A 12,331-nucleotide genomic window follows, 5' to 3' on the forward strand; every position below is an offset into this window, starting at 1 on the left:
ATGAGATAATAACTAAAAGCACATATGCACAACTTAATACATTAAATTAGATAAAATAGAGAACAGGAACAAATTTTTATTGGCAGGTTTTGTATTTTCACTGTCTGGAAAAAATTGCTATTAAATGCTCAGATGTTTTCATACAGGTTGATATTGTATTTTTCAACAGTAAATTTCTTAAGGATTAAAAATAAAAATATACAAATATGGGAGAAAAAATATTAAAGACTGACACTAACTGAAAATTTTTCAATAACAATAATTTTCAGTTTCAAAATAATAAATAAATAGAGAACATGTCTGTAACATTACAATACATTGACACATAAATTCAAGAATAAAAACTGCTTACGGTATCTTAAACAATCAATGAATAAAATAAGAGAAATTAATCACCCTCTTTTTAACTTAATAAATCTGAAACTATTTTTATTATGGAAAAATTAAAAATTTGAAACAAATATTATTTAAACTCTGATTCCTAACATAGTAGTTCAGTACCTGTCCCTGCTAGGCTACAGTTATGCAATAATTTCAACAACAGGGAGAAGAATTTAAAACATTAGCGGGTAGACCAATATTATTTATTGTCACACAATTGAATAACTTAATTTAGAAAAAGCACATTATAGGTAACCTTGATTTCTGCTTTTTAAAAAATTAAGGATTCATTTAATGGTGAATTATACTTTGTTTATAGGCACAAGTCATTCTTGGTTATACTAACAATCCAATTTTGCACTTCTTTATGTACTAAAATGCAACCAATATACTTTATGAATGAGAAAGAACAGGCAAACATGAATTCTTTCAATAAAACAAATTTCAATATTTCATGCATACAGTACCTCTGTACTTTTAAACATACAAATATGCAAACAGTACCTCTGTACTTTTATAAACATACAAATATGAAAAAAACTACAGAATTTAAATAATATGTGATTACTCATTACAAATGTGGAGAGGGGGACAGCCAACAATTAAAACAGTAAATGTTAGTAAAAAAAAACTAGTGAAAATTTATCATAAATGAATATTTTAGCAAATGATATGTCAATAGTAAATGCAATGAAATTTAACGAAAAGCCTAACTTTAAGCCAGGCTAATTAAAAGCAAATGTCCTAAATGAGAAACAGATCATCTAGCAAAATACCATTAAATACAAATTATTGGTATTATTTAATTTTTATTATTAATTTCCATTTTTATTACCATTAATAAATACAAAACAAACTTCAAGAATAAAGTGTAGACAGTACAAGAAGTTATAATTCAATGGTTTTAACATAATTACAGATTACATTTCCTCAGCAAAACACAGTAACAGTAAATAACATCTTCATTTGCAAGTGCTTTTTTAGTGCTTATGAATAATCACATTCAAGGAATTTTTTTTAAGAGTTAGAATGTAAAAAAAGGGTTAAACACTTACATCTCCTCTTTCAAGTAGGAGGCGACATGTAGGTAAACAATCTGGCACATGAACAAAATTGACTAGAGCTTTCTCAGCAGTAGCTCGTTCTTCAGGATTGTTTGAATCGTAAAATTGCTTACAAAGAACTTCTAACTGAGCCAAATCCTAAAATCAACAGAAATAAATTATAGACATTGTAATATGAAATGCAAGTTAAATAATTCTTTTCTGCTGAAATAAACAATAAATAAGGAAAGGCACATTACTTTTATTAAAGACACTTCAACACTAATTATACATTAAGTAGTGCTATTAATTTTTAAAAAATGTGACACTTTCACTAGCATGAAAATATATAAACTTTTAACAATACAGGCAGAAGAGTAAATAAATCCCTAATTAAATGGAGAATAACAAAATAAAAATTGAAAGTTGCAGTATAAAAAACAAATTCTTTGAAATAAACTATAGCAGATATCAAGAAACTTTTTAAAATTTATTTCTAAATATTTGAAATACTTTACTAATAATAATTAAAAAACAATTTTGTAGCTAAAAAAAAAAAATCAGAAAAAACTTCGAAATTATTTAATTTGAATTTAAATAATTCTCAGTACAATCCTTCCCTGTCTTTGCCAATAAGACATTAAAAATACTTCTCACATAACATCTGGCCATTTTTCAAATGATCCTATGTTATATGAGATATACGATATTCACGGTATCAGTCATAAATGAGCACTACTGACACTGCAATAAACAAAAACAAGTATCAAAACCTGCAGCGATTTCATTTCCAGGTAATTTATATGCTAATTTCCATTTTCAATTTTATGAATTTGTCGCTATTTAATGTCAACATCTTATAATTAATACAAAGGAATTATGCTAATTTGAATTTTATTATTATAATTGAGGGATAGTTCTGAAATTTTTATCTGGTTCCTTGAATTGCCCATATAACATCTCAAAGCAATCCAGTTTTTGTTTAATTTGAAATTTAAAATAATTCTAATTTTAATTTGGTGCTATGAGTTTTATGTCCTGTTAACATAAGAGCAGCTAGTCACTTTTTCTCTGGTTAAATTACATTTTATGATACAACAGCCATAACTGACTAAGCTGCATCAAACACAGCTTGAATTGTAGATCTTATGGCTGCGATTGCTAAAATAATCATTCTTTATACAAAGAAGAACATTATAACAATGTTACTATAATTACATTTTAAAATAAATTTTATATCAATTTGCATGTATAGACTACAGATACATAGACTCCACCACAAAATATTGTTGCCTTCCCCATTACTACTAATAAATTTCTTGAATAACCCAAATAAAAAAAAATGATTAAGTTCCATATATGATTAGTGCTGTGCTTAGCAGTGAAAAAGCCAGATATGACTATATGATATGCCAAACAAAAAATAAATTCTACAAAATATTAAAATGTAACTCAGTGACAATAAAAATATACAAAGATTATAGCATTCCTATTTATTAGCACAACAAATTAATATAACACTAATAAAAAAAAATTCAAACTGGCAAAATCAATATATGAAACTTATGATTTCCTCTGACAATAATTCAATTTAATTTTTAATTTTTTAACTTAATTTTCTTTAATTTCATTTTTTCTCCTTAATATATGATACTGCAATGGAAAAAAGTCTGAATTCTGAAATAGACAAGTAAGCTATTTTAGAGAGTATATAGTTTTTAAAAAATTTATGGTATCAAATTACTTCTGAAGATACACAATTAAAGACATTTAAAAGATTCATTTCTTGATCAGTACAACAGTCAGAAGAGAACTAAATATATAGATTCTGGCCCACAATTTACAGAAGGTGGTTTTCATTTTTTTCGTGTTAACGAATTGTCTGTAGGGTAAGGTACATAGGAGTAATATTTAGTGGAAAGTAGTTAAAAATATCAAATACAACATTTTATTTCTTCAATTTTGTTTCAGTATTTTAAAATTTTGTTATCAGTTAAAGTGCTTAGAATATTTACTAATGGTTTTTTTTAAAAAATGATTCACTTGTTTCAGTTGTTCAATTTGAACTATTTCACAGTTTTATATTTGTTAGCAATGTGAAACTAGCTGAGAAGCTACAAGACAAGAAATACTTTTTCTTAGTTTTAAATCATTGAATCTTTTTCATTTTAATAGTATGGACAATATTTGGTCTGATGGATATAATAGTCTGCCATTTAAGGGAAGATTTTCATTAAGACATTCAACAGATGAATAGCAAAAAATAGATAGCTAGAATAAGTTAGTTATTGAAGCAGCTAATTCTCTGGCTGAAAGCTATGCAACATGCTGCATATTTGGTATATAAAACCTAACACTACAGCACAAAACATTTTAAGACAATATTAATTTTCCTTTCTCTATTATGACTTATTTAATATATGAGGCATCTTGATCCATAAGACTTTAAAATATATAGTTTGAAATATTTTAGCTGTTTCTCATATAATTTCAGGGAAAATATTTAATCTGTTATGAAGAGTTTAATAGAAATTTTACTTAAGCTCTGAGCAAGAAGAAATTATTTTGTTTGAGTTGTTGCTATAGTTTCAATAAGAAAATCATCCAATATCTATTTCTTCAGAGATTATAGATTGTCATTTATTCCAATAATGATTTTTTAACTTGCAAATGAGGATATATTTCATAAATGAGGGTATCAGCACTGGATTCAAATAAAAATTGGCAATATGAAGAAAGTAGCCATTTTTTTTTAAACTTTTTTTTTGTCAGATTACACCTGAAGATTTTAGGATTAACAACACCCTCAAACACACAAAAAAAAAAAAAAGTTATTGCAAGCAACTGTAAAAGTACTAACCTGAACCTATACAATCAGTGCCACTTTCAGGTACAGAGATAAGCCTCTGTAGTAAACAAAGGAAATTTATCTAATTACATGATTCATAAAAGATTGATAATTCATGTGACCAACCAACAAGACACAGGGAACCATAGTAGCTCCACTCATCGACTAGAAGAATAATCTAAAGATGTACAGTCACAGAAAAATAAAGGAGCCACCCAAATTTATTTTGTAATCGATCGTCTGATGTGAAAACTAATGGTACCATTTAAAAAGTAGTAATGAATACTAAAAGATGCTGTGCCTAAAATTTCCAAAGGAGGTTGTCTATATATTTAAAATTCTACAAACGTTGAAATTTGCTTTGGTAGCATCCTATTTTGACATCATGAATAGATTTCCCAAAGAAAAAATACCCTAAGTCAACTTTTGGTTAACATGCCATGATTACAAGCAGAGATATTTGACACTTTCTGTTAAGGGGTTGTTTTATATTTAGATGTGCAAGATTGAAATAATCTCTGTTATGTCGATAACAGCATTTTTTTATTTTTATGCACTTTAAAGACATCTGTAAAATTATAATCTATACGTTAAAATCAACTGTTATTCCATTCATGACAAAGTATTCATAGAGAACATTTTGGAAGAATTGTGATTATTTTCTGCAAAGAAATATTCAAGAGCACAGAAAGTTTTTTAAAAGTTACATCTGAGCCTGATTCTCCAAGATGCTGAAAGCACCAAAATAGAAAGTTTTGTTATAAGAGTAAAAGATATAAAATTAAATATATTTTTTATTATTCACAAGAAATGTCAATTTTAGTGTTAAAATTAATATCTTACCAATTTAGAGGGGAAAAATAACTTATTCTTATTCTGTTGTGTTTTATTTCCGCATTTCTTTATCAGTACATATTATTATAACATACTACTCACAGATGCACCATGAAATGATGCACTGCTTTATTTTAAAAGCATACAAAAAAAGGTGTGCATCTCATTCACTGATAAATGTAAATCCCCCTTTCTTCCTGGATTTATGGGCAATTTGGTGTTCTATGAAAATGCTTTCTGTTTGTCAATGATTCATAGCATGAAGTCATGTATACAGGATATACATGTTACAAATGTGAAAAGCAATTCGCAGAATATCATTCTAAATGTTCATTCATATCTTTAATTTCCATTACTGTAGCACTTTTTTAAGCTATAATTCATCACACATCTTTCTGCTTCTTATATGAATAGATATTTCAATGGCAGTAGTTACAAGAATAATTATATAGAATTATAAGTTAATAAGAATTATTACATATAAGAATAATTATTATACATAAATCATTATATAAATAATTATTCCTTTAGATGTCTTTAAGAAATAACCAGTTTAATAATCAAAAATTTATATTAGAACGTATTTGCTTAAACAGAACAAAGTTAATTAAATTAAACTGGCATTGAAAAATTCAGTATTTATCAATCAACTGTATTAAATGGATTAATATTTGTTATCTATAAATTACTAAGAGAAATAATTTTTCAAAATGTATGTAAAATTAAATAGTTATATTCTACAAAATATTTAATAAGAAGAAAAAAAAATTCCATTTTCTGATTTTTGTTATATTCTGTAACAGACATTATATGAACTGACAAATGAAAATTTTAGCTTATTACAATCCTCCACATTCAAAATTAGTGACTATTTTTAAAATTTTAAAGCAATGGAATATTTTTTTTCTTTTTTTTACGCTGATGAATTTTTTTTATACATATTTTGCAGTGCAGAAAACAATATTTGTTTAAAGGAATGCATGATCAGCAGCATTTCAATGTCAAATAAAAAACTGTCGATATTTTGAAATTGATGCATGTAGCCTTAAATGCATTGTTTTAGGAAAAATACAGGAAACTTAATGCAATGGAAAAACTACAAGTAGGAATGAGCTGGAAATTTTTATGTCCCCATAAAATGGCCGTCTTTTGATTTATAACAAAATTTAAGCATATTGCAAAAAAATTTTTAACTCTAATTTTGTAATTTTTTTCACATATTAAAAGTTACTTTTTCGTGTTAAATATGTATGCAAAATGTGTAGAATACTTTATATTTTCATAATAAAAAGAGTTTAGGTCAATTAAGTTTTTAAGATATCAATAAATGTTCAAAATTTATTTTTAACATTAGAAAGTCAAAATTTTGTTACCTCTTAATTTTGAAACAAATAGACGCAAATTGATAAAACTTGGTTTTCGGGAATAACTTCTGATTTAGTTTTAAAATTTGATGAGAAAAATGGGTGTTGCCATTGGAAATTTTGCTCTTATTTCAATATATAGACAGCCCCTCACAGAATGTTTTAATTCAAACTAATGCCGGAATAAAGCTGGGTGACTCCTCCCCCCTCCCCACTCTGTCTTTACGACCGTACATGGTTATCATGCATGTCTATATGTAAAGGAATGAATGCATCTATTTCAGAGAAAATAGAAAAATTACATATCAGTAATATCTAAAAGACCTTCTAGCAATAAAGGAAAAAAGTAGACAGAGAAAAGTCAAATGTATGAATGCCAAAATTCATTGTCACTGGTAATTACATTTAAGATATGAACAAATCAAAACATTGCAAGTCATTAATTGATAAGCAATACATATTTTTCTAGCTGGTTTTATATACAGCCATGTACAGTAAGCATATTAGAGGTGAGTCATCAACTCAGAAATGAAAGATTTGCAAAAATATTTCAAAAACTATTTTCTATTTACACAAAAAATTTTATATTCAATGTCAAATTCTAGAATTTTCAGCAATTTAACATTATTAAATAAGAAACTTTTTAACTACTTATACCCAGTTAACACTGGAACTTTGCTTCAAATATGCATTTCAAAAATATGTTTATTTTCAACTAAAGAACAATTTATTTTATTTAAATAATTAATTTATAACATTAGAAATAAAATATTTAAATAACACACAGTACGAAATAAGTTGCATGAGTAGTAAAAATGCAATTTTTAAAAAGTCATTTAGAAAGAGGAAAATAAGAAAGAAGAGAAATGAAAAGAAACAGATTAAAAGATTGCCAATTTTATCATCCTGACAGCTTTAAGTGTTAGTCGTTGGTTGCTGAGAAGGTTAAACTTGCTTAGATACCCCCCCCCCTCTTGTTGTAACCATGGATATCCTCCATTGACCTTTATTTATGAATTCAATAACTGCTTCATAATACCTTTCCTTATAGATGGCCAAAATACTTTACTAGTAAACAACTTGGAATTCACTTGCCTTGTGTACCTAATCAGTCTCAGCTCTAATTATTTAATTGTTTACTCTACTCTCTTGTTCTATTCACTCATTGCATGTGTAAGGGGCAGTTAGATAACTAAAGAGAGAAAGAAGAAAAGGTATCAATCAAGATAAATCTAACATATTAAATTTTTAACTACTTGCGAATAAAAGTAAAAATTGCTTTGTGTTTATGTTAAAATCCCTACCATATGAGTTTTTTTTTTTTTTTAATTCTCTTCTAGCTCATTATCTAAAGATTAATAGAAAAAGTTAATAAGAAGGACAAAGTGATATCATCCAATCTTTAAAAGAAGCAATCAATATTGTAATCAATCTTTAAATCAAATAAAGGGATTTTTAACCTTCTTACTAAAATAAACCGCATAAAGAAAAAAGTATTCAAAGAATAAAAGACATCCACCCTTTCTTTTTTCCACCAATTTCTTCGATATTTTTATTATATTGTTGTCTTCCTAATGAACAACTTTTGGAAACTTTTGAGATATTTTTTTAACATTTTGTTAAATATAGTAAACTGCCAATAAACTAAAGAACTGGGTACTGCAACAACTGAGAATTCTCTAATTAGTCCAAAAGTTACCACTTATTAAAATAATTAGAAGATATGCCAGTCTAGATGGGCCATTATCCTATTAACAATATCTCAGATGTGATTGCCAACTGATTAACTAAAAAAAGTTCCAGTAGGAAATCTTATGCACATTGGATTGTCAAAAATTAATTAACTCATGTATATCTGGAAATTGCATGAACATTGGCAGAGTGTTCAAGAAATTAAAAACAAAATTATTATTTGTAGTACATTTTAGATGTAAATATGTAGTAGTATTAAAAACTTTGTTTCCTAATAGCGGAATCTTCTTTAACCATAATGTTTATAAATACTCAAATCATATATAATTACTAAAATCAATTTGGAACAAAAAAGAATTTGAACTTGATAAAATAATGAATTCTGCAAAATATAAACATCAAGAAGTAAAATAACTATTAAATGAACAATAAAATGGATAAATTCACATAAAAAGTATTAGATATATTAAAAATATCATAGAGTTATTAATAAGATTAATAAAAATAAAATTAATTGAAATTAAAATTAATAAATTTCAAGAATGATAAAATTTGATTCTGAAAATGTTGAAATCTGCAGAAATGCATTGTCACATACAAAATAAGAAAAGAAAGATTTCAGTGTTACATCAATGCAATTCATAAACACTTTTGAATTCTGCTTGGGATAAAATGCCAGCTTACATACTAAAACCTAATTATTATTCACATTAGCATTCAAGATTTGCACATATAAAAAAATAAACATCCAATGCCAAAAGAATTTAACTTTCCAATAAAAAAAAACTACACCACATTAAAGGAATAACTTTGGGGGGGGGGGAATGTACGCCTCATTTTTAAGATATCACTATACAATGATAGTCTTATTCTATAGTGATGAAAACATAACAAAAATATATTGATGCATTTCTGAGCTTCACTACAATATCTGAAAACAATACACTACAATACCTCATTATTCTGAAATCATAATCAATCCTTTAAGAATATGAATAGAAAAATAGCTTTAAAAACAAACACACAAAAAAAAAATACTCATATGCAAACTTCTGTTCATCAGCCAAGAACCTGTTTATAAATGGAACAAGTTTGACTTGTACAATTAAAATATTCCAAATCCAAATATAACATTTTAATTAGTGTTATAAAATGTAGTTAATTTTATTTTGAGCTAACAAAAATGAATATGTTTTGATTCTATTTTTTTAAACAAGCATTTAAAATTAGCTTCTATTATCTGAAGTACAAAGGTTTATTTCAGAAAACAAAATAGTTCCAAAATTCTATTTCCTTGGTTTGAATGCTGTAAGTTTATTCAAGCTCCCCTTCCCTTCAAAAAGAAATGTGTAAATTCTAAATATTGACAAAGAAAAAAAAAAACCCATCAATTTGTGAAAATGTGACAAAAATATTTTCATTCTAATACATGCATACACATTTTATATCATTTGTATGCTATGCATAACATGATATTCACAAAAAAAATGTAGAGATTTTAAAATAGCACATTTACTGCATTAAATGAACACCTCTCATTATTCATTTAGCATCCCTAAAGATCCCAATCTCTCCTGAAAAATACTTTCAAAACTGCTTATTCAGAAAAAAAGTCTACTTTATTTACAAGTCCCATTTTCTGCCAACTTGAATAGTAATAAAATAGTCATGACTCAATGTTAGAATGAATATAAATAAGTTGCTACTTATTTTTTTTTTCTCTTCTTTTAGAAAAAACATAGCTATTTTTTTTATTTCATAAATGATTATTTTGCAAAAGGATCTTATGTTGAGATGGTTTATCCCAATGGCAATGATATTTCCAATAAGATACTGCACCCTGCCAAGGTGCAGTATAGTGCAGAACTAGTTTCAATAACATGAAGGAGACTAAACTCTACTTAAGGTGGTCGCCGTAACTTATTCCTATTAAATATCTGTGGAATGAATTTGAAGGAATCGCAAAACATCTAAATTCACAACCACACAATTTCATTCAATTGGAAAATGTCATAATCAATCAAGTGAGATCCCAGATTTCACAAACTATTAACATCTCATAAATGTCAAGAAAAATTAATGTTGTATAAAAGACAATGTGGCCCAACACCACACTGATAAAATGATCATGGTAAAAAAGCCACTCAGTGTAAGATATATGAATCTATTTCTTTATCTTACACTTTCATCAACTACAAATGCTCTTCAAAACTGCAAATATCCATGACCAATGATTATCAATGAGCAAAAGCACACTCTATCATGAAACATTATCAAAAGTATTTTAATATCAGAAAAAGTCTGTATGCTTTTCAATCAAAGTACAATACAAATATTGCTGTCAAGCATCAGGTTAAATGTTTTTGAATGGTTAGCAACCATTTGGCATTTTTTATATGCAAATAAATAAAAGAAACTTCTGCACAGCCTATAATTTAAAATACTTTCAATTAATAATGTCTAAATTATTTTCAATTTGATATTTTATATAAGAATATGCATTTATACCTGCCTGTCAAATACCTAATACTTATAACATCAATAAAACTTAGTTTAGATAAATCAGTATAGATATTTATATTTAGAGAAAAACTTAGTCATTATGTCAATTACCGAGATTATCAACTTATTCTAATAAGATAAATATTCCAATATTCATTCTGTTACCTAAACATTTTTTTTTCTGTCACTTTATTACTGAGATTAATTATTTATTTTGTAACCTAAACATTTTTCTAACACTTTGTTAATCAAAATTAAATAAAAATTTTCAAACATGTAGTATGGTTTTACATTTTAGGTATAAAATATCCTCTCTCATTAGTTTTTTTTAATGTTAAAATTAATATAAAATCCTAATACTCATAACTGAAATTTTTTTATTAAAATTAAAGAATCAAGTAATGAAAAAAATAATTTGAAACATTCAATTAAAAAATAGTAATACATTATTTCAATCTATTTGAAAAATATAAAAATTATGGTTCAAAAATAAATATATGTCAATTATTTTTAAATTGAATGAATTCATTATGAGGTTTGTCTTTGATGTACAGAATTTCATTTATTACTAATGAAATCAAATTCTGTTTACTTCAAGTACATACATTCAACTTATTTTGCGAATAAATTTGAGGACTAAAATATACAGTAAAGTAAAATAAAACAACAGAAAGTAGATTTTATAAAATTAATAAGAATAAATTTAAACTTGTATCCTATTTACAATTTTAAAATAATGGTTTCAGAATCAAATCAAATAAATTTTAGACTTGTTTGACCTGCAGATGTTTACAATATCCATTTCATACTAATTTTAAAAAACTGATCCAACAGAAAATATATTATATACTTGAACTTACTATTGCAACAGTGTCTTGATTTTATTTTCAAAATAATAATTATGATAAAAATATGATATAATAACAAAAGCAAAAAAAGATGCTATTATAATGTCTTAAAATAATTAGCAGCTCACATTTTATCACTTTTCTACAACTATTTTCTATATACCTCATATCAGAGAAGCAGGCAAGAAACAAATAATATAGCTCTTTAAATTAAAGATTTAAAATATCTAGCTATAAATATAAGGAACAACACTAAAATAAAAAAGTTCAGAATCTCAAAACAACACCTTTGAAAATGATCAACAAAAATATTTTATTACTTTTACTGATTATTTCATTTACAAGATATATTTGATTCAGAAAATTTATTTAATCCTTTTTTTAAAAAAATATATATATTAAAACAGCTTCTGTTCATAAAACTTAGGAAAAATAAAACCTCAGGGTATTTTTATTGCAAACTAAAACTTATTTTCTCTTATTCTGTTTAAAGTTGATTATTTACTATTCTTTCAGAATGATTCATTTACTGAAATAATAGCTTTGAATTCAGTATGACTCATAAACTGGCAATGCCGTTTTTTAAGACTGAATGAAAAATGAATTTGAATCAATCAGTAAAAAAAATCATTTATTTCAAATGAGAGGCTGAACTCTAAAAGAATCTCTTTATTATTTTTAGATACATATTCTTAAAAATTAATTTATTGAACGTGACTTCGAAGAACCATATCAATCAGATAATTCGAAAAGTTTAACGATTTGCTGAGCTGGATGTTTTTCTTGTCATGGCATGCAGGAACAAGTTGAAGGCTGGGT

General features: G+C 26.0%; 1 protein-coding gene across 1 annotated transcript in view; it reads right to left on the minus strand.

Annotated features, from left to right (window-relative positions):
- The window catches only part of LOC129958937 (exportin-7-like), an 81,650-nt gene that overhangs the window by 68,762 nt on the left and 557 nt on the right, over positions 1–12,331 (minus strand). The window contains exon 2 of the mRNA XM_056071687.1: positions 1,437–1,583. Coding sequence (XP_055927662.1) covers positions 1,437–1,583 — 147 coding nt within the window. The remainder of the gene's footprint in view (positions 1–1,436; positions 1,584–12,331) is intronic.

This window comes from Argiope bruennichi, chromosome X1 (assembly GCF_947563725.1).
Source record: "Argiope bruennichi chromosome X1, qqArgBrue1.1, whole genome shotgun sequence".
Taxonomy (NCBI): Eukaryota; Metazoa; Arthropoda; class Arachnida; order Araneae; family Araneidae; genus Argiope; species Argiope bruennichi.